We start from the raw sequence: 27,174 nt of genomic DNA on the forward strand, positions 1-27,174 counted from the left end.
TTATGACAAAGTGCTTTAAGAAAGTTTTTTAATATTTTGGTACCTAGTTTGCAGAGATCTTCCTCAGTATGAAAGAAAACCTATTTTGTTGCATGTTTGGGACAATTACCACTATACTCTTAAGCTCACATTCAGCATCAGGTTGGTAAATTTGCTGGAAGATCAAACATGTAATGAGGAATGTAGCCCTTAGGTGCTCCATCAAGGCATGGAGTGTTGGTCTATATGTTACTCGAAAGGAGTTTTTAAATACAACTGAGTTTATTCTTCAGCCCATATTATAAAATGCATAAATTCTTCAGGCACCTGCTCCTTACATTGAGGAACTCCTGATGTAATTTCTAATCAAGGAAGCAGAGGGTGCATTGAAGGTCAATGAGTGAGAAAAATTATACAATGCTGTTTTATGAAATGTTGGTAGTAGCTATTCAACCTGTGAAATATAATGACTGAGTCATTGCTTTCTGTAGTGTGACACAGTTGAAATTCTTAAGCAGAAAAGAGCATATGCAGACAGCATCTCAGTAAAAATTGAAATTAATTACTTTAGTTCATTAAAACTGAAGGAAAAATTAATCTCATTTTACATACCTGAAAAATAAAAATACTTGTGGGAAGCTCATTTTATCAAGTTTGCACTAGTTCATAGCTTCAGAATGAGATAGAAAAGCCAACCAAGATGCCTTGATATGGCTTTATTTAGAAGTTTTTGAGATTTTTACAGTATCAGCTATTGTTCTGTGTTGAACACATGCCTTATTCATATCTTTGCACACCCATCTGAGTATGCATGAACTGAGAAGACACACTCAGTATATTTTTATCTCCTTAATTATTTAGCTCTTTTTCTATGTTGATCTTTTGCATGTAAATCATTAATTTCTGTTGATGCTTCTGTTGCTGTTCTTTTATTACAGTGTAAATTTCAGTAGCTGCAAAAATAAATTAGAGCTACTTAAATGCCTTGAATTTCAGCTTGTATCTCTCACTACTTCTCTCCTGAGCTTCCAAGTGCAATTGCAATCTGAATCTGGTGATTTGAATGAATGCTTCCCTGTAGAGGAGTGCTACTGACATAAGTATTTAAAAGGATAGCTCAGTGATGGTCAGTCATAATCTGTATAAGCTCTCCTACAAACCTTTTCTGTTTTCTATTCCTGTCCTCCTAGAAAGAGATTGCACTTCACTCAGGGTATGTATGTCCCATTCCACTTAGCTAATTACTCTAGGACTTACTTGGAAAATTATTGCCAATGAAATAACAATTTTCAGCCTCGTTGGAAAGCAGGTAACGCACATGTACTGCTTGAATGTGGAAAGTGCAGTGTCCTTGTTTGACATTTTAAGCAAGTCATTAAAATATTTTGCAGAGTTTAGAATTAGTACATTCTGAATACAGTTTTGTGAACTTTCTTGACTTTAGTATATTAGTAAATTGTCATTGCTGCAAATAAGATTATGATGATTAACACTTGATTTTATTAAAAATTTGTGGGAAACTTTTCTGTGGTTTTATGGAAAAGCAGATTCTCAAACAGGAAAAATTAATGTGTTTAACATTTCAATCTTCTTTTTCTTACTGGAACAGTATTGCTGACGTCATTGAGCACTACAGAAAAGAACAGATTGTTGAAGGATATTACTTAAAAGATCCTGTTCCAATGCAGGTAGGATTTCATCTCTGAGCCTTTGATGTTGAAGTCACAGACTGAATCATTATCAAATCAATTTGTGAAATGAATTACAGCACAGATACCAGTGGTAGTTAAAGAGCATCATCTCCAGTAGTCAGTCATCAATAGTTTCAATGTTTTCAGCTTGTCTGTTTTATCCTCAAATACATACACTTACCAAAGACTGGCTTGTAGCCAACAGAAAGTATGGTAAGTTCTGTCTGTCCTGTGAGATGTTCGACCTCTGCTGTGTGCCCTTAGCTCACCATACTTTGATTTAGTCTCATTTTAAGGGGAACCAGTCTGCCCTTCTCCCTTCTATGTCTTGGGTTTTCCTCCTGTCACAGGAAACTCGTACACACAGAAAAGCGTCAGGGATGATTGCAGGGCTAGGATTGCAGCACTTGTTCTGGAGCGCACTTGCCCCATAGCAGAAGTTGATTGTAAGAGATCACCAGTAATTAAGCACACCACATCATTTAGCTTTTCATGACCTTAATAGCTAGTTATGAAATTTATGTACCTATTTTATTCCTTTTCTGTTCCCAAGCCTTCCTGTTTCAATGGAAATGAGAAATTTGCTGTCCCTGTCCTCCCAAAAGAGAGTTGCAGTCAATGCCTACCTCTTTGTGAGATCTTTCATATTAATATGAGAGCATTTCCTCTGTTTACCAAGCTAAGCACATGAAAGCTGATCCTGTCTCTTTGTAACGTTTTCATAGCTGCCTTGCTGCTACCAGTTTCAGTGTGAACTCACCTTTCTTGAACATGTACCAGAACAATTCAGAGTAGTACCATGTTATGCATAGTTCCCTTTCTCTCTGGTAAGCACTTAATGAACATACATGTCATTTTCTGTGGTGGGTTGACCCTGGTGAGCTGCTAAGGACCTGCACCTTTGTTTGCTCACTCCCTGTTCCTGTGGAATGGGGCAAAAGCAAAAAAACCTCCTGGGTTGAGATAAGTACTGTTTTTTAAGCAAAGGAAGGGGTGATGGGGTGATGCAAAGGCATCACTCAACACCTCCCACAAGCACAGTGATGCCCACCCGCTCTCTGAGATCTCTCTGTGCAAACAGGCATATTGCTGATTGTGATGTTACATGACAGGGGATATCTTTCTGATCAAGTGCCATCAAGTCCTGGCTGTCTTTGCTCCCAGGATCTTGTCCACCAAGCCACCTCACTGAGGAAGGGGGCATAGTGGGAAATGGAAAAAGTCTTGAGGCTATGCAGGTACTGATCAACAAGAGCCAGAACACTGGTATTGTTTCAGTCACAAAATCAAAACACAGCACCTTAAGGGCTGCCATGACAGAAGTAGTTAAGTCCATCCTTGTGAGATCCATATGTTGGCATAGCCAACTTACCACAGCCCAGTCCTCCAGTGAGTGACTCAGCTGTTCATGTCTCATTTTCTGTAAGTATCAACAGGTTAACTTGTGTTTTGCACCAGGAGATCTATACTTGGTATTGTATCTTTCCTGTACTGCTAATTGTGTTGTGTCTTTGGTGCTTCCCCATTGTTTGCTGCTGTTAACTTGTGCTCAGTAATGTGATTGGGACAGAAAGCAAATAGGAATTCTGAGACTGCTCCTTGGAAAACTTCATTAGTAACTTCCTTTGTGCACCATTATTCCTCTTTAATCATGACAGTAAGTCTTCATTTTAGCTTTTCACATATGTGAAACGTAGAGTTTCTGTATTAATAAACTCTGAACTGACTAATTTTCCATATGAGAGTACTTCAGATTCTTTTAACCTAGCCAGATACACTTGTGACTTTATTTAAAAATTTAATGGTCAGAGGTGCAGTTAATGTTCAGCTTTGTGTTACCTCCCTTCCACATACCACCATGCTCTATGTTTTTGAGGGGGGAAAAAAAATTCAGAAGTTTTGCATCCTTTTAGGGTCAAGCTGATTGAATTCCTGTGTTTAATATGATACTTACTGTTGCAGTGGGGATACTGCAACATGCATATATCAAAACCAGGAGTCCCGTGGAAAGGAAATATATTTGGGCAGACAGATTCTTGATAGCTGTTTCAGAGAGATGTTTATTTCTCCAGCCACATGGCCGGAGCTCTGCCCAGGAACTGTTCCAGTCACGGGACCAAGGGTCCTTCTGCCCGCGCAGGGAACACAAACCAACCAATGGGAACGAGGCTGAGCAGGGGCAGGGAAACCCCGTGTCTGTGCCCTCAGGGCCCCTCTCCCAGGGCTACACGGCAGGGGAGGGACCCCAACACCTCACCCGTTTTATTTTAATAAAAGGAGAATGAAAACAATTGGATAAACATAACAAGAACAGTTTCAAAACAAAACAAGCCACCCTCCTGAGTCTTTAAATGTCCAAACAGATTCTGTGGAACATCTTCGGGCTGACAGAAGGGAGACAGAACTGAGCATGCTTTGTGGGGAAACTGAGGCAGGAGAGGGTTTAACTTCTTCCCTCCCCCTTTTCATCCCCCACTCGGCATTGGAAAGGGATTTTTGGGGAAACAATTGGCAAAAGCATGGTTTTGTGAGGGAAACCATGGATGAAAAAACGGATTGGGAATACACTGGGGGTAATAGGACATAGGGTAAAAGGGAAAGGTGGGATTAGGAAAGGGAGACTGTAGGGGGGGCTTACAATGGAGATATTGTCTAACATGACTACGATTTTTTGCATATATACTGTCTTTCACAGAAACACCATCAGGCCCAGTGACCTGCAATGCTTGTAACCCTTTTCTCCCTAGTACAATTTTAAATTCCACCACCTCTCCATCTCCCAAGCTTGGGATCCATTTTTCAGGGTTATTCTTTTTAATAGCAGTTCTATGCACGAATATGTCTTGCTGGTTGTCACACCTTGTTATAAAACCATAATTTTGCTTAACATTATACCATTTTACTATCCCTAAGGTCTTAGTTACTATGATCTTTTCCTTTTTCCGAGTGGCTGCTGTTTTCTGTCTCGCTGCGTCTTTGCTCTCTTTCGGTCGCTCCCGTGTTGGAATTGTCGGGGCTGCTGGTGCCTGCGGGCTCTTCCCGGGGTCGCGTTCGGGGCTGCGCGGGCCGGGCCGGGCCGCGCCGCTCAGTTCTCCGTGCGTCGCCTCCTCTGGTCGCAGCTTCGCTGCCGATGCCGGGCGCTGCACCCACGTCTTGGCCAGGCCCCCGAGCGACGACCCCCCCGCTCCAGCGCGTGTTTCGGTTCAGCGCGGCTCCGTTCCACCGCCGCCAGCCGCCGCCCCTCTCGGTCGGGCGTTCACGGGGCTCGCTCCACCACGCGCTGCGCGAGGCCAGGCGGGCACCGCCGGGTCCCGCCGCTCCTGCTGCGCCTCGCTCCGCTGCCGACACTGCAGCTCGCGTGGCTCCGCCTGCGCGCGGGAACTGCCTCGCTGCTGCTCGCAGAGCGCTCGGTGCACGTGGCCTGGGCCACACGGTCCCTGCGCCAGGCTTCCCTTCACCAGGACACAGCTGACATTGCTCAGCAGTCTCGGTAATTAAATAATATTCACGAAAATATTCTTCCATCGGCATATATTTTGACTCCAATATTAACTGTGTCCAAACGGTTTTCCAAAAGCCCTTGGTAAGCATTAAATCCCAAGAAACATAGAAAAAGTTCTTAAACAACCATGCCAGGAAGTGTTTCAGTTCTTTTTGAGCTTGAATCAAGCTAAAATTTACAAATCGTTGTTCAAGAATCATTTTAAGTTTAAGATAAATGTCCATATGCGGCTCTGAGAGCCAAGAGTCTTCCCACCGTTCCTCTATAGTTTAGATACGGAATAGCAAAGCAAAACCAAGAAGAGGAATCCAAAGTTTCCAGGGTTTACTCACACAAATCAGTCGCTTAGGGATCGGGGATCGTTCTTCTCTCAATTCTCCACCATTATGTTGCTGTGGGGATACTGCAACACGCATATATCAAACCAGGAGTCCCGTGGAAAGGAAATATATATGGACAGACAGATTCTTGATAGCTGTTTCAGAGAGATGTTTATTTCTCCAGCCGCATGGCCGGAGCTCTGCCGAGGAACTGTCCCAGTCACGGGACCAAGGGTCCTTCTGCCCGCGCAGGGAGCACAAACCAACCAATGGGAACGAGGCTGAGCAGGGGCAGGGAAACCCCGTGTCTGTGCCCTCAGGGCCCCTCTCCCAGGGCTACACGGTGGGGAGAGGAGACCCCAACAACTTACTTTAAAATATTTGTCACTAGCTCTCTTCTTTTGTGCACTACTCCTTGTGTCGTTATGTTACAAACTTTATCTTGACAGATAATTATGTAATGTTACAGACATTATAATTTCATATCCTCTGGATATACCTTCCACTGTAGGTCCTGTAATTCCTGTTAGTATTGCCAAATATTTTTCATCTTGCTTTGGTTGTTTTGATCAAAATCATAATTCTTGTAGATATATTCACAGGAAGAAATGTAGGATATTATATAAGAACCAGTTCATGTGTCTCTTTTCATCTCAGCGATGTCCTTATTTCTTAACAGTCTTGCTTTTCTTTGTTTTTTTTATGGCTAAAGAACTTTGCTGATCAGATTACTTAGTAAGGTCAGACCTACCTTGGGCTTTGGCAGTATTTATTACTTGCATTTCTTGATCCTACCAATTTTTGTGTGAATTTGTCCTTTTTCTGTTTTCTGTTTCTGCTTGCTTCTGTTTTCTTGAGTTCTGCTCAATTACAACATGTGAGTTCTAATGAGATTAATGAGGGATGGTGCCACTTTGAGTTGGTTTTAATTATGATCTGCAACATTTTTGTTGCTTCAGAGTTTATCCATGATTTCTCAGGCCCATGAGCTTTGGTAGAAGACAGTTAGAAGCTAGGTAAATCTTTAAAGACTGGCATAAATTCTAACAGAAATCACAGTGAAAGATCATGTATTTTTAGTTTTACATGAAAAAGACAACTTTGAAGTTGGTCTGTATTGAGAACTTATTTCTTTCAGTTTTGGAAATATGGAAAGAGTTACAGTACATTTCTAGCAAGTGTACAGTATGAAAAATGAGTGAGTGCTTTAGTAAAATGCATGAGAGAACAATTGCAGTGAGTTGGTAGCATTCAGTAAGATGATCCTAATTGCAACTTCATGGGTTATGTTCTTTAATGACAATTTCTGTGCTTAAAGTATGTTTTTCTTACATGTTTCTAGCACCAAGAGCAAGTGCTTAATGATACAGTGGATGGAAAAGAAATCTACAATACAATTCGTCGGAAAACAAAGGATGCTTTTTATAAAAATATTGTCAAAAAAGGTTATCTTCTGAAAAAAAGTGAGTTATTTTTTGCCTCTATTTTTTTAAAGGAATAAAGCACATAAGGATCACAGAATCATACAGTATCTTAAACTGGAAGGAACTCAAAAAGATCATGCTCCTTGCAGGTCTACTGAAAGCTAGACCACATGACTAAGAGCATCATCTAGATGCCTCTTAAACCCTGACAGGCTGTGAGCATTTCCTTGCGTACCTTGTTCCAAGGACCAGCCACTTCCTCAGTGAAGAACTTTTTCCTAAGGTCTAATCCGAACTTTCCCTGATTCAATTTCATTCCATTTCCTTGTGCCCTGTTGTTGGTCAGCAGAGAGCGGAGATCAGCATCTCCTAGCTGAACTTAGTGAGTTTAGTGGTACTAGAAAGAACAAAATTGAAGTGGGCAGAAGGTTGCAGAAAGTGTGTAAGGCATATGAAAGACCTCTTTCCTTAAGTAACAGATGAATAGAACAATGTGATACATTAAATTAAGTGCAGTATGAAAATTTTGGTTTGCAGTTGTTCTGAAAAAATCAGCACAGCACAAAAAGGCATCCTTGTCAAAGGTAGCATTCAAAATCATGAAATGAAATACATTTTCATAAAGTGTCTGTACTTAATTTGGAACTCACTGAGTTCTAGCTGGTAAGAGGTTTGAGAGAGCTAGAATACTGTAAATCTGTACATTCACTGCAGAGCACAGCTATTTAATTTTGTTATTGGAAGTCAGGTTGTATGTTTTCAATCTTAAATTTAAAATGCATAGTCTGCCATGCAAAGGATATAGTCACTTCTTAGGGTTCTAACACTGACAGCATAACATACAGTAAGCACATTAAAAGCTGACAGCTTGACTCGTTTCAGTGTAACCTTTAATATAACCCTGAAGAATTGCTATTGAGCACATCTTTGAGGTTTTGAGGAAGCTAGTCCCTTGCCAAGTGTTATATTTCTACTTTTGGAAAAAATCAGCATTAATGGAGGCAGAAAAATGATACCAGTAACAAAATTTCTGCAAATGATAAGAAGGATAAGTTACAGGTAGTAATCTGGATAGTGACCAAATGCAAGAAAGAAGGTATGAGTTTACATATAGCCTAGTACAAGAGATATTAAAAAACCCTAAACCACCCCGGACTATACCTCCTGAACTGAACAAGGGAAGCATCTCATCTGTTGAGAAGGCTTATTCTGAGAGGTATAGAGAGATGTCATAGAGTAAGGAATGAAATGAGAATGAATTGGAAAAATCAGGCTAAAAGAGATACATTAAATGTGCAAATTGGAGTACTCTCTTGTAGAGAGATGCACATAGTGTGTATGGAATAAATGCAATAAAATCAGTGTTCCGTCTAAGAGTCATACTGTAATAAATAAATGTTACACTTGTCTTTTTAAAACAATGTTGCTAGTAGTTTATTGAGGCCCTAGTGGATTTATGATGATTAAAGTATAGAATAAAGGCTGAAAGTTTTTAAATGGTACTCTGATTTAAGCATTAATTTGTTGCAGAATGTTCCTAATCCATTGTAATTCAAAGAACCTTTCTCTGCAGCAAGTGGAACTGGCCAAATTCTTACATGTGGTTGTGCTTGGGGGTTGATTCTGATTTAAGTTTGTATATAAAATATTTCCATTTCTGTTCTTCAGACTGTTTTAAGGTATTGTAATGAAATCTGTTAAACATAGGTCAGAGTTTAGGAATAACTTTCTAATGTCAGGAGTCCATTTCTTAAAAAAATCTAATGACTGGGTTTCGCACTTCCATTATTTGTAGTCTGTGTAGATACAGGTATAAGACTGAGAGGAGCTCACTGTTCAGGCAGCTCATATGCACTTGCTTAATGCTGTTGAGAGCACTGAATATGTTTGAAGAACCTTGTGCAACTCTACCTGAATCTGTGAAGAGGGTCTGGTTTTAGTCACATATTCTATAAAATTGAATGAGTACACTGATGTTATAACTCAAGTGTGATTATCTGTACATTGTTCTTCTCATTGGAATTTGACAAAAACTTTACTGCCCTCTTCTGTTTTCTTAATTTACAAAAATTACATGTTGTTTTAGACAGTATTGTAACCTTTTGCTTGACTCTCGTACAGGTAAAGGAAAGAGATGGAAAAACTTGTACTTTATATTAGAGGGAAATGACGCCCAGCTTATTTATTTTGAAAGTGAAAAACGAGCCACAAAACCCAAAGGACTAATAGACCTTAGTGTGTGTTCTGTCTATGGAGTACATGACAGTTTGTTTGGCAGGTAGGACATTGGCTTTTTTTAATCCTATTCCACCAAGAGTTAATAAGATAAAGAATTTTAGCAAGTTCTAAAAGTTCTACATTATTTCGATAGGTATTTGAAAGCTAACTTGGTTAGAAATCTGTAGGTGCTTTTCTACTTAAAAACAAGTACTTTGTAGTATACCAGTTCACGTAAGTAACATCCTCAGAGATTGTTTTTGCACAGTTACTATACTCAGAGTTACTTAGGCGTCAAATCTTATTTACTATAATGTTTTGATATTCAAAATATGCTGGCCACAAGGGGATGTGATTATCAGCAAGAAAGTTGAGAATCAGAACTCTTTAGATATCACTAGTAATTAACAAGAGAGTTTATTTATTTTTTCATTGGTAGTTACAAAAACAACTCCACTGGCCTGTATTATAGTGTTTTATACTATATAACTACATTTACTTATATAGTAAATGATAGAAGTTAGAAATTCTGGCTATCCTAAGGATCTTAATATTTATTCAAAAGTTATACATAGTTGACTTCTAGTTACTTCATGAAAAAACATTTAAACAAATGTTTAAAATTAGTGGCATTTCTTGAATTGCAAAGACTGATGCTTTGTTCTGTCTGTTTGGGGGTTTTTAAAGTCTTTATAATAATTAAAAAAAAAACCGAAACAACCCAACATCAAACTACTGGAATGAGGAGCACAGATACAGATAAAGGTTATAAGAGAAATTACTGAAATGTTCCCTATGTAGTTGACAACTAGGCAGGAAGCTTTGGTGTATATTGTAATCAAGAAACATTCTGGTTTTTTCTTTTAAACAGCTTTTAAGAAACCCTGCATTGTGGGTTGGAGCATTGTTGGGTGCTAGGTGGTACTTACAGGTGTGTAGGAGGATGTGCATGGTTGCAGCAACTTAGGAAACTGTTAGTGAGGAACTGCAGCTGAGACAGACTTCCTCCTGCAGTTTAAGTAGCTGATAAAAAACTGCTTCTGCCCTTTCCTCAGTGAAGTCCATACTTCTACAACATTTAAGGTTGTAGAGGTTTGTCACATACTTGAATGTTTCCTGGATGATCCAGTACACATTTCACTGGTCATGAGAGCTGTGGGACACACTTGCATAGGGTATTCCTTAGGTTAATAGTGTTTCCTGAAAGAAAAATCCTTAATGTATGATTAACGGGTTGTGAACTAATGCTGAACTTTAATGCTGCTTTTAAACTCTCTAGGATAATCGTTGTTGACAGGTTTTTTCAGATGGCTGTTTTTTTGCCATGACTGTAAGCCAGTGTGTATGCCCGTTCAGTGCACACCATTCTAAAAATGTGGCAATATTCTGAAGCAGGCTGCATGTACTGAAGTGTAGTTTTCTTAAAATGACACAATGCATTCAAAACCAAAATTCAGTTTTTGAAGGACCTGAGAAATCTTGTTGGAGTTCTTCCTCTTTCCATGTGTGATGGTAACATGTTGATGAACAAAAATTGATGCAATTATTCAGTGCACCTTACAGACAAACAGCAGAAATCTATTAGTTCAGTGTAAACTTTGTTTTGGCACAGATCAAGTGAAGGTGTTCATTAATATGTGAAGATTAATTAAACTTAATTTTTTTTTGTTTTGTTCTTTTTTTTTTTTTTTTTTAAGGCCAAACTGTTTTCAGATAGTAGTTCAGCACTTTAGTGAAGAGCATTACATCTTTTACTTTGCAGGTGAAACTCCAGAACAAGCACAGGTGAGAACTTTATTTTGCTAAGTGTAAAAAAAAAAGTAACTTTTGTCTTATGTTATTCAATGATGTTGCCCTTCTGAAACAGGAAGCAAATGTATCACAAATATTTACTGGTTATATAAGCAGGTGTTAAAATGGACTAGTAGCAGATCTCTGAGGGGAAAGGTTGGTATTGAAAATCCAGCACCTGTATTACATGCTCTACAGGGCTTCAGTTTTGACAAATTCCAGTCAAGTCCCATGGGTAGTACTTCCATTATTTTCTATTCTCTATTTCTGGACAACATAGGTATTTTTTGACATTGTTCAATTCAGAAGAAAAATTTACATGTATTTTCCATGTTGTAAAACACAGCATAGTAAATGAGAGTTTTACTTCAGAGTGAAATAAATAAAATGCTAATGCATGTATGTGTGCCCAGTGACCAAAGTGCATTGAACTGCCTTTTCCTGTTCTTTGTCCTGTATATAAACTGGTAGTCATGCATAGTCTTTGGCCCTGATGGTGCATAGTGTAAGGTTTTCTGGGTTTATATGGTATCTTTTAGTTACTAGCTCTCTTAACAGTTATGTTCACTGATTAAGAATTGTGGGATAGAAGCCTACTTTGGAGAAATAATTTACCAGCAGGTTATATCTAAAATGACAGAGTGTTGTTGTTTATTAAGGTTTAAGCTCTCTAAGTCCACAGCTGTGATGTGTATATTGTGTTAGAGATTAAGCTTTGCATTTGATGTTATTTGAATGGAATGAAAGATTTTTAGAGCACTCATAACAGACTGTATTCACCAGAGCATGAAGGCTGTATAAATATAGTATTTCTTCTGTGCTGTATATAAAGGAAAGCACAGATTTTCTTGTTAAATTAATGCAAATTTGTTAAATTTGCAGAGATGACCAAGAATGATGTAATGGCATTCGTCATACAATTGTCAGTGTACTGTCTTTGGAAGCAGTGTGCTGTATTGTAATTGAGAATATATAAATTAAATTCCATGCTCCTTTATTAATTTTTGTCGTATCTGTAAAACCTTTTGTGTTCTAAAAGTAAAAGAATTAAGAATGTGTAGAAGATAGAATATCCTATTTTGTTTCCTGAACATTGGTATAATTTGCTTTTGGTTTTGAAACTGCTTAATAAAGCTGTTCACTCCATTTATACACAACACAGTTGTTTCAGGTTTCTTTATAATATGGCTTTGGCGCAGAAAAATTTACAGATATTTCTCTTTTGAGAAAGCTCAGCTTTCTTTGCTCTATAACATTTAATAGAAAAATAGAAACTTTGTGGGGTGTAGCTGAAAGCTTTTCCTTGGAAGGATTTGAAAGCTGAAGCCTAACTCACAAAGTGATCTAGCTGAGAATAGATGCAGTACATATTCCTGTTTCTTTAAAATGTGGAAGATACTGTGAAGAACGATCGAAGCAGTGTTGTGGGGGTTTTAATGACATTGTTAAATTGTACTTTAAGAGTAGATGGCAGATCTTTGAGATTCAGACTGAAGAGGAGACTGCTGGTCAAAACCTAAATTTTGTGCTTTGCAAGAAATATACAGGATTTAATGGTTGGGAGACAGTAACTAGAGAGTGAGGCTATAATACATCTTCCACCTTCCAAAGACAAGCTGGAGAATGTTGGATATATGCTCTGTGTTTCTCTGTTAATTGTTCAGTTTTTGTGTGAAGTGTACACAATGTTATGACTTCCATACGAGAGTACTGGAGAGAATAATCAGACCAGTTTGGCTTGTTAAATGCAATTTTCTCAGAAGCAAACAAATTTTTCTTAATTTTATATACAATTTGTAATTTCTTGTAGTATCACTACACTGGAAAATTGGCAAAGGTCACGCTGTATATCCATTAGTAACGCTTGATAATTCTAAAAGAGAAAATGGTTCAGATTTGCAAATCCTTTATGAGGTTTTGCTCAGTAAAGATAATAAATTTGCTTTAATATTCAAACATTCGTACTGTGGAATTACAGAAAACTTAGGTTTTGCCAAGCTAAAGTGAAAATTCAGATACTTTTTGTATATACGTCTGTTCCACTGCAAGAAGCTGTATCTGACTTGGTTTCATTACATTCTTCTGCATCCTTCTCTCTTAGGACTGGATGAAAGCTCTGCAGATGTTTTGCAGTTTAAGGAAAACCAGTCCAGGAACATCAAATAAACGTCTGCGTCAGGTGAAGCTGTTTGTGGGGTTGGAGGTGCATGTGGAGGAGTATTTTGTCTCCTCTGTGCAAAATGATATTCATAAATCTTAGAATTTTCCTTTGAACTAGCAAATCCTGAATAAAAGTCTAAAGAAGTCAGCAGCTTTTTTAATATGCCTTGCATGGGAAACTTTAAAAGTTTGTATGACACATAAACAAAAAATTTTATAAAAATTTATATAACGTACATAAAATACTCATTATTTACATTTTATTTACATATAAGTACATATTATTTAACTGATGATATTCATTCTATGTAACAAATACATGCTGAACCACGCTTGTGGCTTGTGTCTTAATTTCTCTTGGCCTCTTGAAAGCGCGATATATGCCAGAATTTCTTCAGAGATAGAGAACAGTCAGTCTTAAATTGCTATGTCTGTAATGAGTGGAGAATAACAGGGAAGTATTTCAACAATTCCTGATACGATTTAATCTTAGGTACGTTGAATGTAGTTGTTACAAGCAGTAGAGAAAGGAATAAAAGGGTGAATAAAAAGGAATAAACCACAACCAGCTTGGTTGTGAACATTAAAGAAGTTTGGATACTTCTGAATAAGTGAACTAAATTAGGTGAATTTACAGATAAAGTGGCAGGTGCAGTTGGGAGCTTCAGGGTGCAAAAGCAAAGCAAAATGGGAATTCTTTTCTTCAAAAAGCAAAGACTGTTTATCTACATAAAAGAACACAATGTATTGTGTTGCACAAGAGAATTTTACTAATCTGTTAGGAAAGCACCAAACAATAAACCACTGTATTCAGAATTGTTCATGGCTCTTACTCAAAGTGCCAGTCTTCCATCTTAGTAAAATTTTCTGTGTCTGGAAAAGTTGTAATTTGCAAATCCTAATGCCTCAAAAATTATTTTAAAATAAAAAGCCAAGATGCCTTAAAACATGGGTCTGGATATTTGTTTTCAGTAATTGAGTTACTTTTATTTTGTTGCTTGTACTTCTTAAAATGTTCCAATAGCTTTTTTCTTTGCCCTTCTAATAAGGAGTTTTTAGTTTGTATTTAGTATTCACATATTAAAATTAAGCCAGAGGATAAAAAATAATTTATTCATGTGCTTTGTATTTTAGCAACAAAAAATAAATTGTGATTATTTTTTTTCAGGTCAGCAGTCTCATTTTGCATGTAGAAGAAGCTCATACGCTCCCAGTAAAGCATTTTACAAATCCATATTGTAACATCTACCTGAACAGTGTCCAGGTAGCAAAAACACACATCAGGGAAGGACAGAACCCGGTGTGGTCTGAAGAATTTGTCTTTGAGTAAGTCTTCATTTTCTTGAATTAATGAATTTCACTTTTAATTTGTATTGCATTTAAGATTTTTAACACTGTGTATTGTTTTACAATATTTAAAAAAACACTGTATATGTGTTTATACAGCACCAACCTTTCAGACAAATTCTGCATGGGCAGAATTTTCTGTAGACACCTATCTTTGCTGATAATGATAATTTGGAATTGAAATGAAATTAGGAAAAGCTCAAATGCCAGCCAGATATCGTATTAATTGAGGCTCTCTTGTCTTTTCTCCTAGTGATCTTTCATCTGATATTAATAGATTTGAGATAAGTCTTAGTAACAAAACAAAGAAGAGTAAAGATCCAGATATATGTAAGTATTTCTTTGTAAAAGATGCTTATACATTACAGCAAAGGATACTTTGTGTGGTTATTGTAGCTTTTGTCTAGCATTGTCATGAGAGAATTTAAGTAGGTTTTTAGGCTCACCATACTGCTGTGTATGTATGTTTTTGATGTCTGGTACTGGCTTTTTGTTAATGTTTTCATAATGAGAACCTCCACTGATTTTAGTAATAAAACACGCCGTACTCCAGTCCTGTATATCTGCTCTATATACTCTGCTCTAGGGTAACTACTGCTAGACAATGACTGTGCTTATCAAAAAGCAAGAGGAAAGAGAAATTTTCTGTATTAGTCTGCTCCATAAAATGTTAAGTTCCATGGAGTCTGACTACATGGAATTTCTTTTCAAGTTTTTGGTTGCTTCCAGTGAGGTAGGGAAAGGTACAATTCTTTATTTAAAAAAAAAAAAAATCTTGGCAGTCTCTGAAGAATATTTCCCTTTTTTTCTTTCCATTTTACCTTATCTGTCTGCTTCCCTTATTATCATTCTTTGGCTTAAATCTGAAGTTACTTCAGTATAATTTTGAATGGGAAAGGATCTGCATTTTCTTCTCTTCCTGTTAGCTGGACAGTGCTTCTTTAATGTGGTTTTGTTTCTGTTCCAGCAAATCAACAGCAAGGTGGTAGAATCTTTCAGCTGCCTAGAAAAGAAAGCATTTAAAGAATGTGAATTTGAAGCTGTTAGGTAGAAAAAAAATTTTTTTTTAAAGGTCAGGTCTCCTCCCACACAATACTTTTAGTTAGTATTCTTCAAGGTATCTTGTTTCCCAATGTATTTATCCTGGAGCAGCTTCAGCCCTGTGCCCCTCTTTGCTGCTTGCAAGCAGGATGGCTCTCCCTGCCCTCTTAAAATTTGTTCCAAGATTACTTTTTTCCCCATTATATTCTGAGCTGTCTGTTCCCAGGCAGTTAGAGTATATATATATAATCTAGTGCAGTTGTTTTCAGTTTGCATGTATTGTGTTACTGGCCTGTAACTTACGCCTTGGTGCTAATTTATTGATTTTTGGTTTTCTGGGGTTTATTAAAATCCCTAGGGAAACCTTGGCCAAAGTAGGTATTAACAACTCATTTTGAATGGTCTTGCAGAACCTGAGTCAATTTCAGATCTCTTTCTCCTCCTCTCACTAGAAAAATTTCTGCATAGCAGGAGGAGTAAAGACACATTCTCTGACAGACTAAACGGCTGTAATTGCAGTTGTGACCTTGGTCTTGAATTCATAGGAGCTGGAAAACTGATTACCTATCTACACCAAAGCCTTGGTTAGGAAAAGAATCTTAAAAGGGTAATTCTTGAGTGGGATACTTCAGTAGTTTCTTTGGAAGTATTTTTGTAGTTTTTTCCTCTCTATCCAGATTAAGAAGATGCTGTTAGTTCTGGGTGCATTCAGGTGATGGAAGGCTTCCTGTTTTAGGTCAGGGGCAGGATTGACTGAATTTCTTCACTGCAGTTATCTACACTCCTACAGCATAAGCATAATCCAGTGTAACTCCTTCATTTTGAGATAAAGGTTATACCAAGTCAGCTTGAATGAACCTACACCTCTGCTTACATCCCCAGCCCTATGAAATATGTGAAGTTCGCTGGGGTAGAATGAGCTAAACCACATCTTCTCTGACATATGTTGTGTTGCACTGCCAGAATAAACCTGTAACTCTTCAAAAGCAAGATAACTGGTTCCTTTCCTTAACCACCCACCTTTCCTTTCCTTTTCAGCCACAGATGTTACCTGTGGAATGCTATGAAGTGGCAGTCCTGTACAGCTGATGCTATTCATCTTGCCAGTTAATTGGGTTAACTCACCTTTTCTGCTTGCTTTTCCTTCCATGTAAAGCAGAGTGAAGGCCCAAAATTTAATTGTTGGATTCACTGCTTTGTTTCTTTCATTGTAACATGCAAAACTTAAATACCAAAATGATACGTGAATGATGGCTACCTTTTCAGTATTTTAAAATATTTCCGGAGTTTTCAGGTCTTTACATTGAAGTTTTGCCTATTAAGAACATTCCATAGTTCCTTTAGAGTTTAAGTATTCCAGATCATAAGAAATGATACTAAACAGTTCAGCATCAATTCATCCATTCTCTTCACTTTTTTTTTGTTTTTCTAACTGTAAATTGCAAAAGGACTTACTCAAATAAATATATAATGTGGCTTGAAAAATCCAACGCCCTAGAATTTATTTGAAGACTTCCATCTGCTACTGTTGAATTAGTAAGTCTTGTGGGACACCACCACACAGTGTTAAACTGGAGTGGAGGTTCTGGTTTGGTTTTGCACTACAGTGATTAGTTTCAAATTAATTCATGTTGAATAGAAGTCCCTTACTGAAAGGAGCCTAGCAATTCAATGTAATCTGATAAACAGGGAGCAGTCTTGTTAAAGTAATTTAATATAAGTTATGGTAGCAACTATTCTGCAGTCCTTCTATTGATATTCGTTATGATTTTTAAATCAAAGTCAAATTACAGTATTTATATTATAGCTATGAAGTGCTACTGCAACCACAGGGAAAAATGAAATAATCTCTTTATTCTAGGTGCTGTGTTTCATTCATCTCACTGTGGTACATGTGCCTTACATGTGCAAGCAAATAAGAAGAAAAGCACATTGCTTAGTTGGGGATACTGAGCTTTGAAGCCAGGGAGAAATACTGTAGGAAAGTCAATTTTTACGTAGTCCAGTGACATCCCATCCGCACTGGTGATAAGTAGCAGGTGGTGATGGATTGTTTTTCATGCTACTTGACTGATTTAAATGCATTAAATTTTATCAGTTTATCAACTCCAGAGAATATAAAATAGGCAGCAGGATTTTCCTGAATGAAGCATTATAAATTTGATCTTTTTTCCATTCCAGTGTCAAATTATATCCTGCTATGTATTGCAACACTGGGGCAATGAGAAATCTGCTGGAACTGTTGACAATTTCTGCAAGGCAGATTGGTGTATGGGCTTTGCAGAAAGGGGGGGGGGCGGGGGCGGTGGGGAAGCTCTTTTTATTGGCTTGTTTGTTTTCCATGTGAGGAAAGTAAAAGAAAATCTCTTGGAGAGTCATGGAAAGAGAGGGTCTTTGAGAGGTGCAGACTAATAGGCTAAATATAAAACTAATTGTGGACTCCTCTTGGAGCATGGTGGGTGTTTCATAAGCACAGTGTTGCCTCTGGAAGTGCCTGGGCCTTTTCTTTGTGGAAAAAACTCCTCCACTCAGGAGCACATGTTCCTGCTCCAGCTGAGCCTGTGCTCCCTCCCAGCTGCTGCACCAGACTTCAGGTGCACTCCAGATCGTTGCTTGGCAATTTCAATGTACCAACATCACCAGTTAATGATTTGGCCATTCTTGAGCTGACTTCCATTATCTAGTCAGCAAGTGCTTGGGAACACTTTTTAACTTAATACACATAAACTGTTACTTAGACTGGAGTTGTTATACAAGTAATATACACGTCAGTGTTGGGGAAAACCATAGCAACACTGTAATAATAAATAGGAGCAGACCTGATGGTGGTGTCAGCCCAAGGCTGGAAAGGAAGTAGTGAATTGTAAAGATTTAACTTGTATTTTAGTTTCTGACTGCTACCTGGATTTGCAGGGTAGTGCTGTTTTATGTACTTGGGTGTTACAAGGAAAGCCATGTCAGTATTCATGTGGCATTTTTGAATGTATGTGTATACATTCTTTACAGAATGCCACATATTTCTTCTTCAGTTTACAGGACACTATTGAGCCATTGAAAAGATAATGAATCCATTAATATATTGATGAAAAACTTCTTGTTTACTCTTGGTGATATTTTTTTCTGAAATAAGAGGACGTGCTGAAAATAAAACCATTTTTTTATTCAGTAATAGCAGAGTTTTGGTGGAGATAACATACCTGAACAATGCTTTTTTTCCCTAAGTGTTTATGCGTTGCCAATTAAGCCGATTACAAAAAGGACATGCAACAGATGAGTGGTTTCAACTCAGTTCCCATGTACCATTAAAGGGTATTGAGCCAGGATCTTTGCGTGTTCGAGCACGATATTCCATGGAGAAGATCATGCCAGAAGAAGAGTACAATGAGTTTAAAGAGGTATGAACTTAAATTTAACCATCCATGGTTTATCTGTCAAAACTAATTTTGTTCCTTGCTCAAGAGGGATCTCAGTAACACTGGTTGATGTAATAAAATAATATTTTTAAGTGACAGCTATATATATAGATATATAGATATACAATACTATATTCTTCCAAAGCTGTTATATGTAAGGAGAAGCTTCTGAATATTTTAAAATTGTTTTTCTTTCAGCTTATACTCCAGAAAGAACTTCATGTAGTCTATGCCTTATCACATGTTTGTGGACAGGATAGAACACTGTTGGCTGGCATTTTACTGAAGATTTTTCTTCATGAAAAGCTTGAGTCCTTGTTGTTACGAACACTAAATGACAGGGAGATAAGCATGGAAGGTACTGCACTAAAGCACATGAAAGTTTACTGGAATTCTGGGCAGGTGGGGAGGAAAGGGTTCTGGTGCTTTTTCTTCTCCTCCTTTAGTTGCAGCTTATGTCAAGGAGTAAACGTGTTCTCCCTCTCTTTTTGAGGTCTCCTTTTCTCAGATTTTCTCTTCCCAACTTCTTTTTTTAGACGAAGCTACTACCTTGTTCCGTGCCACCACTTTAGCAAGCACACTTATGGAGCAGTATATGAAAGCCACAGCAACAAGTTTTGTTCATCATGCGCTGAAAGACTCCATATTAAAGATAATGGAGAGCAAGCAGTCCTGTGAGGTGATACCTTGAACTGTGCTTTTAAACATTTTGGTTTGTTGACACAATAATCCATTGGTTGTTAAGTGTTATATTTACATTAAATATTAGTTTTAGAGACATTTGATAATCTCTTATAACTAGACTTTTTTACATCAGAAATACAAGAACTGAATTAATTAAGAGTTGTTTTTATATTTTTCTTCCCTGGATTTTGGCTTCAAACAATATTCATAGTAGAACTTACTATAAGTTCATTCATCAAAATTTCTTTTAATTATTTAGCAATTGGAGGCATTCTGTAGCTGTTACTGAATGCCCTAATCTAAGTAACTCTTATTAAACCCAAGATATTGCAGAAGTCAAGGTCTGAACTTCTGTTTTAATTTTAAAATTCCTGATATTAAATGGTTGTTACTGATCCTGAAACTCTTTTTAAAATGATCCTCCTAACTTCTGTGTTGCACTTCAACTTCAGTGTGGGAAGGATGGGAGTCATCAGAAATTTGGATTGAGAGAGACAAAAAAGTCACACAGATGACAAATGGTGAATATCCAAGCTGTTAAATGCCAGATATCTGTATTAGAACCTAAAACTGTTGCTTCACAATTCCTGACAAGCCACTGAAACAGGCTTGAGAGCCTGTGAGAGAGTTCTTCTGTAAGAGACTTACACGGCAGCAGAATATTTCATTTGCTTTGAAATAGTATTCAGTGTGTAATACTAAGAAACTGTATATATGTAATTCTAGATAGAAGAAACCTAATCTTCTTTTCCGTTTTAGTTAAATCCCTCGAAGTTAGAAAAAAATGAAGATGTAAACACTAATTTGGCACATCTACTCAGTATACTTTCAGAATTGGTGGAGAAGATATTCATGGCAGCAGAGATACTGCCCCCGTAAGTCTGCACTTTTCTGTTCACTTTTATATTTGAAAATTCCTGTTTCCATGAATTACATTGCACCTTATAATGATGTTCTTACTGATTTATCTTAGGGGCACAGAATAGACACAGAGGAATACAGACAGGGGGAAAATAACCCTTCCGGGAATTAATAGTGTTTTACAAAAGCCTCTGGCTGGCACACTTGGGTTTCTTTTAAAGGAGAAGCTACTAGACCCAAGAGATAGGGGAAAAAATAGTAATAAAATAATTAATCTCATATTTTTACAAAAAGGTAGAAGACAGTGCTAGTTAGCAGACAATGATATGTATTTGTCAGTCCTTCTCCTCTGAGAAAGAGATGGAATTGTTAACAGCATATTAAAAATACAGGTAGGTAGTAATAGTGATACCATGCATGCTATGCCTGTTTTTGTCTGCTGGGGAAATACAGAGGTTGTTTTTTTCCCCCGCTTCTTTTAATTGATAAAGTAACTTGTTTTCATACCTCAGATTTGAATCATCTATTAAAAACTGGACAGTACAATTTCCTTTCATAGTGTCATTAGCTTTTAAAGTATACGAAACCCTCACTTTTGAGGCAGTGGAGTAGCATGGAAGTTCTTTGGTTTTAGTGCTGGCAAGGTTAGCATTGAAAAATTGCGCTCCTTTTAAGTATATGATGCAGTGATCAACATTTTCTGAAATACACCACAGATTTCGTTTTTTTTTTTTTTTTTTTTAAATGGGAGAGGACTATTGCTGTGCTGATTAACTTTTTTAGCTTTTTTCACTATGCATCATGTAAGGAAAGAATAGTTTTTGTTTAGTTAAGAGAGAACCTAAAAGAAAAATCAACCATCAAAATGGACTTCTTTCAAAAAGGAAATACTACTCAAGGAAACAGTTACAAAACATTTAATGCACATCGGAATGATCACAGAATTGCACAGAATGGATTTTCCTTGTCATTTATAAATGTACTTTTTAAAACAAACTTTTAAAATAGAATTTTTATAAATGTGTTAACTTTAACTGAGTTAATTTATAATTTAAGGATTTCTCTAAGTTACTAATGTAAAGTTGGTAATAGTTCTGCATCAAGTAGGACGTTGGTCTAGGTCCTTTCTTCCCAGCTTTTTTGATTCTGTAAGTTTAATTGTTGCAGTGATCCAGCCCACTGTTAGGCTGGGGCAGTTGAATGCCAATCAAATCAGGGCTATCCCTTGGTGGATTTCCCCACCCAGGACAGTGAGTCGGAGGGTGGGTCGATGGGTGGCACAGAAGCCTAAGCCGCATCCCCCTGGGCAGTACCTGGGCTCAAACTGCCTCCCCCGTTAGAGAAAGTTCTCTGTTATTCAGTTGTTCATTGGCTCCCTGTTGTAACTCCTGCCTCCTTTCCCCCATTGGTTGTTGTTAATTTGTATCCTTCCCCGGCTTGTATCTCATTGGTTGCCTTCCCTTTCCCCACCATTTTCAAACCCCCTACAAAACTGAAAGCGAAAGCCCCTTGGCACCTTTTTTCTGGTTGCTGGAACCTCTGACAATAAACCTGTTGGAACCCAGACCAGGGGCGCCTCTCTTTTCCTTTGCCTCTGGACTAACGTGAGCCCAGACCATTGGCCCCTGTTGTGCCTCCTCTGTGGAGGAAGCAGCACATGTGCCCAGCCAGCGCCTTTCCTGCTACCAAAGTCAGTCCTGAAAGATGTTGCAGAAGTAATGCTGTGTCCCCTCTGACTGAGGGCACACCAGAGCTCGTGCCAGGGACAGTGTTATTTAATGCAATGAGTAATTAACTGCTATTTCTGCAGGACGCTGAGGTATATTTATGGGTGCCTACAGAAGTCTGTTCAAAACAAATGGCCAGCTAATACTACCATGAGAACCAGAGTTGTTAGGTAAGTTACTTGTCAGCCTTATTCTGGAAATAGTTCTTCCATGCCTTGTTGAAGACATACTTCAGTGTGCTTATCTATGTTTCTTTCAGTGACAAAACTGTATGTACTTACACAGGTTACTGCAGTGTTTAAGATATTTACGATGATGAAGCACAATGTCCCAATTAAAGACTGAGCTTGCTGGATTCTTGGTCTTGTTCTTAGAGCCTTGCCAGAATAAAATGATGTAGTATAGAGGTCAGTATAGCTTTAGTTAATGGTTTTAACTTCGAATTTACAGTACTACAGCCCAGTCATGTCGAAATGTATTCTAGAGCTCCTCTGAAAATGCTGAAGGTTACAGAACCTGGCTCTACTGAACTCACACCAGCCACCAAAACTCCAGTCTATTTATTACTAAACCAGCGCAATACAAAAGTTTTAGCTCTGTTCATTGCCAGGGGAGGTCAAAAACCTTTGACAAAGCTCTGGTCTTGACACTTTTTCTAAATGTGGTGGGGATTTTAAGGGTATCAGAGCCACAGTTTTCCTTTTTGTGGTGTCAGGCAGTTGTGTGAGTAGCGGAGGTTAATCTCCCATGGAGGGATCTTTCAGAGGATTTGTCTTTGGCTTTTATTGATCATTTTGACACCAGAAGCCTTATATGTTCCATACTGTGAAGGAGCATTGCCTTCAAATGGAGACTGCTCCTACTCTAAAGAGTTCTTTGTACTCTGAGGGGCTAAGCTGCTGGAAGGGTGTAAAGCACCAAAGTGAATTCCGTATCTCTTACTGTTCCTCCCCAGCTCCAAAGAGGACCACGTCGCTTTCATTAGTGGACACACAGCTCACTTTCAGAGTTTTCCCAGTGGTCTCCACTGGATGCTAAAAATACTTTATCACTTGCTTTTTTGGTGTTCCATTTTCACAAGTGGATAGTAGAGATTTCTCTCTAGAGTGCAGAGTTTCACAGCCTTCAGTGATGTTTATTACTTCACTGCACTATTTTTGGTTTAAGAATGATTAAATATTCAGATCCAGATGGACAGTTTTTTGATATCTGGGTGTCTTTTCTATTGTATCAGTCAGAATGTGCTACCATTTCTCTTTGGTTTAAAACTTCCATGTAGGTATTTGCTCATTCTTAATTTGGGTAGGTTGACAAAGGTAAGAAGCATCAGATCTTCCCTATCAGCAGAGTCTCTGCTAGATGCGTACCTTGTTGGTCTTCAACTTTGGGCACTTTAAAACAGGGACTGGTGTATGTGCCATGACTTCAAAATTAATTACTTCTAGCTTTAAATTCTCACCACAGAAAGTATTTTAGCTTAACCTCTGACCAAGAACTGCTTTCTTACCACCCCATAACTTGCATTTCTTAGAGATAAGACATACCTGTAACAGAACATACTACGTGTCTTGGACTTACAGAAGGTGCATCAACCTCACTACTGTTTGTCATTTAAAAGAAATGCAGACATTTCCATAACGGTGTACTTTACAACAGGCAAGGTTCCCTTCCTCCCTTCATTAGTGGTCAGGCTCTGGTATTGCTGAGGTGAAATCCAGCCTGCTGATGGTGTCCAAGGACAAAATTACAGATGTTTCAGATTGATTTAAATTGGTTTGTATGTCACTTCATTGTACAGTAATTAGCTGGAGTTGAGGTTAACCTGAATGGGTGATTTTTTACCTCTGATATTAACAGGAAGATAGATTTTTCTCATGCTGCTGAAGCCTATTCTGGGTTCCTGTTGAACGAATTCCTAGTTCCACAGTTAGAACAGAGCACTCCTTTTCCAGCTTTTTAAATGGCAGCAATTCTTTCATGGTGTAAAGCAGCAGATCCCTTATTATTTTTCTACTGAAGTGTGCTATCATCAGGGATAATGGATCAGCTGAAGCTGACCTAAAGGTGTGTTCTGCCAAGAGATGATCCTTTTGCCCATCCACTCCTGTGCTCCAGCTTATGATGGCTTGAGGAAGTGGGTGGCTGTGGGATGGATGACTTGCAGCAGCAGAAAGTGGAGAACTTCTGGGAGGTCAGAGACCAAGGACAGCTCCTTTTTGAGGCCAGCATGGTCTGGGATTGGCTTAATTATGACTTGGCAATCAATTTCTTCCTACACAATTTGAACAGTTCACCTTTATTGGGAAATCAATGTGCCTCTTCTTTCAGATTTCACTGCAGTTCATAGAATCGTAGCATGATGTACAATGATCTTAATTTTTATTTTTACAGAGCAAGGGCTAGTTGCTTGGTGTTTGTCTCAAGATGCCACATTAACTTTATTCCTGATACACAATTTTACATTAATTTTCTAATGGCTTTGAACGAAATACAATTTTCTTTCCATTTCAGTGGCTTTGTTTTTCTTCGACTGATTTGTCCTGCTATCCTGAACCCAAGGATGTTTAATATCATCTCAGGTGACTATGTGCTTCAGATTGAATCCATATTTTATGCAGCAGGAGACATGAAATCGCTGTAGTGTCTAATGTAGCAAAATAGGAAGCTTTTGAATGCTGTGTTCGAAGTCAAGTTACCCACATCAGTTGGCTGACTTCTTCTTGGAGCGTATGCTTTTCACCCTCAAAGGCTTGATTGTAGATATCCCCAATGTAATTCTGAAGTCCAAAAAAACATGCATTATGATATTTTAATAATAAAATTTTGAGTTAAGCCTATCATTGTTTCATTTATTTTAGCAGTGTGAAAAATGTAATTATGGGAACTTCAGATGTCACTTTCAATACAGTGCAATGCTGGAGTTAACAGCTGAATGCAATGGTATCTCTGAAATGAATAAGACTTGTTAAGTTGCTATGTGTCTGCAGAGCTTGGAATACATTTGTGCACCTTGAACAATTATTCTTGAACAATTTGTTTGACTGTCCTTCTTAAGGCTTCCAGACATTAGAGTGGTGTTTTGACTCATTAAATACAGTTGATCTTAAATATGACAGAGAGATGGCCTTCAGAAAAGGTGAAAAATAGGAAATACAGGAGAAAATAAAAAATCTGGTTCAGAAAAGCTTTTTTTCTTCATTCAGAGACAGTTTTTAAGACAATGTGGCATGTTTTCTACCATCAGTCTTTAAACTGTACTAAAAGAGGACTGTGTCAAACAGAAAGTTCCTTTCTCTCACACAGTAATAATTTCTGTACATGCTTTGAAGAAAGCATTTGAGAAACATGGCCTGGAACAAGTGATAATTTCTCCGGCTTTTTATTATCTTTGGGTGGTTTGCAAGTTAGGTACTTCCTAACTTGGGTTGCACTGTGACTGCAGGTGTGAAGAACTACTTAAAAATTTGAGCAATGCCTTTTAAGCTTGTACATTACAATCCTGCTGAGCTACCTCCAGCCTAGTATTCTTGACTACTGTTAAGGCAAACTTACAGACCTTACAATCCTATAACCCTGTCAGTGGAATGCTTTTAACCTGGCCATTTACCTTAACTGGAGAGAAAAGTAATTTTGTGGGATAGTGCTGGGTAACATCACTTGTTGGAAAAGGAAGTTCTAACTGACTTAAGTGGCTAATGTAAAGTGTTTATAGTGACAGTGATTACAGACTACAGTTTCATGGAAATACAGGCCAGGATTGCATGTAATGTTCACTCTGTTTTCCGGCTGCCAGTAACTTAAAAGTGTAACTCGTCAGTGCCCACTTACGTGGGTATAAGCAAATAAGGAAAACGCAAACATTTTTTTTTTTTTTTAAATTTCAATGGTAAATGTTTTAACAAGTAATCCCCCTTTCCACAAAACTGCTCAAGTTTTGAGCAAATGGTTATTATTTCACCTAACTGAATAACACTTACTATTTTGCCTTCTTGTTCTGTACGCTATTATTACAGAAAATCAGATATCAGATTAACATGGCTTTTGGATATTACAGAAGGAATATATTTTACTTTACCAAGTGATGTCTTTCACACGCAGTTGTTTTATATTAAAATTCTAGAAGAATTAATTTTCATGTGTCTGCTGTTAATTTTAAATGGAATGGCCAGTGACTCTATATTTTGCATTCCTGCCAGATTCTCCTTCCCCCACTGCTGCAAGAACACTGACGCTGGTCGCCAAGTCTGTGCAGAATTTAGCAAATCTGGTTGAATTTGGAGCTAAGGTAAATATAATTTTACACACAGAGAACAATTTAGAACTATGTTTCCAGTACACTTTTCACACATTCCTGTGTAATGCATGCAAAAAATCTGTTGCTATTTTCTCATGCAGAACCTATGAGTTTCTCTTCCTCTACTTTGATCCTGCATTTTTCACTCATTAGATTGGTGTTTTCTGTGGTAGAGCACTTCAAAGCTCTCCCGTTTATACTATCGCACTACCAGACATAATAGAAACTGTAAGTCAAGTTTACCTATTGCACTAAAAAGCCCAAGCTTTCACTAAAGTTTCTAATAAAACACTTAAGAGTGCCAGCAGTAACTGGTCTCAGTTTCCAGGCGGAAACATTACTAAAAATAAATCTGTTGACTTAAGCATAATTAACCTGACTTCAGGCTGGCATTAGAAAGTTGTTTCTCTGACACACAGAACTTGGAATGTAAGAGTTAATGACAAAACAGAAAAGAAGGCACTTATGCCTGATGATACCTCTGAACATAGAGCATCTGTTCACTGCAAACATGTATTCAGAGACATTCATCTTAATGCAAATTTGTATCTGCATGCATGTGTAAGAAAAATTCTGAATCACAGATTCTCAATCTTCCGAATACCAGAAAATACCAAATTCTGTAGTCTATTGATTGGCTGCACACCAGACATGAGAAATTCACTTGAAAAAAGATAATATTCCAATGTACATACTTGTTTTGCAGTGTCATTTGCCTGACTG

At 37.8% G+C, this 27,174-nt stretch overlaps 2 protein-coding genes across 5 annotated transcripts in view; one reads left to right on the top strand and one right to left on the bottom strand.

Moving 5' to 3' along the window:
- Nucleotides 1-27,174, top strand: part of LOC125319885 (ras GTPase-activating protein 1) — a 58,863-nt gene that overhangs the window by 29,325 nt on the left and 2,364 nt on the right. Inside the window, exons 9-22 of one of the 2 annotated variants that reach the window (XM_048291606.1) lie at nucleotides 1,589-1,667; nucleotides 6,835-6,955; nucleotides 9,038-9,194; nucleotides 10,831-10,918; nucleotides 13,026-13,103; nucleotides 14,253-14,410; nucleotides 14,685-14,761; nucleotides 18,695-18,867; nucleotides 19,084-19,243; nucleotides 19,422-19,564; nucleotides 20,329-20,444; nucleotides 22,241-22,327; nucleotides 24,669-24,736; nucleotides 26,354-26,442. In XM_048291606.1, coding sequence (XP_048147563.1) covers nucleotides 1,589-1,667; nucleotides 6,835-6,955; nucleotides 9,038-9,194; nucleotides 10,831-10,918; nucleotides 13,026-13,103; nucleotides 14,253-14,410; nucleotides 14,685-14,761; nucleotides 18,695-18,867; nucleotides 19,084-19,243; nucleotides 19,422-19,564; nucleotides 20,329-20,444; nucleotides 22,241-22,327; nucleotides 24,669-24,736; nucleotides 26,354-26,442 — 1,594 coding nt within the window. The remainder of the gene's footprint in view (nucleotides 1-1,588; nucleotides 1,668-6,834; nucleotides 6,956-9,037; nucleotides 9,195-10,830; nucleotides 10,919-13,025; nucleotides 13,104-14,252; nucleotides 14,411-14,684; nucleotides 14,762-18,694; nucleotides 18,868-19,083; nucleotides 19,244-19,421; nucleotides 19,565-20,328; nucleotides 20,445-22,240; nucleotides 22,328-24,668; nucleotides 24,737-26,353; nucleotides 26,443-27,174) is intronic. The other variant, XM_048291607.1, reaches the window with a different exon arrangement.
- Nucleotides 13,328-27,174, bottom strand: part of CCNH (cyclin H) — a 29,148-nt gene continuing 15,301 nt past the window's right edge. Inside the window, exons 10-11 of one of the 3 annotated variants that reach the window (XR_007200930.1) lie at nucleotides 15,253-15,434; nucleotides 13,328-13,515 (exon numbers count right to left, since the gene is read on the bottom strand). The gene's annotated coding sequence lies outside the window, so the exon portion shown is untranslated. Of the gene's footprint in view, nucleotides 15,435-21,331; nucleotides 24,935-27,174 lie in introns of those variants that run through there. The other 2 variants (XM_048291610.1, XM_048291609.1) reach the window with 2 other exon arrangements.

The sequence above is a fragment of the Corvus hawaiiensis genome, chromosome Z (genome assembly GCF_020740725.1).
Source record: "Corvus hawaiiensis isolate bCorHaw1 chromosome Z, bCorHaw1.pri.cur, whole genome shotgun sequence".
In the NCBI taxonomy this organism is placed as follows: Eukaryota; Metazoa; Chordata; class Aves; order Passeriformes; family Corvidae; genus Corvus; species Corvus hawaiiensis.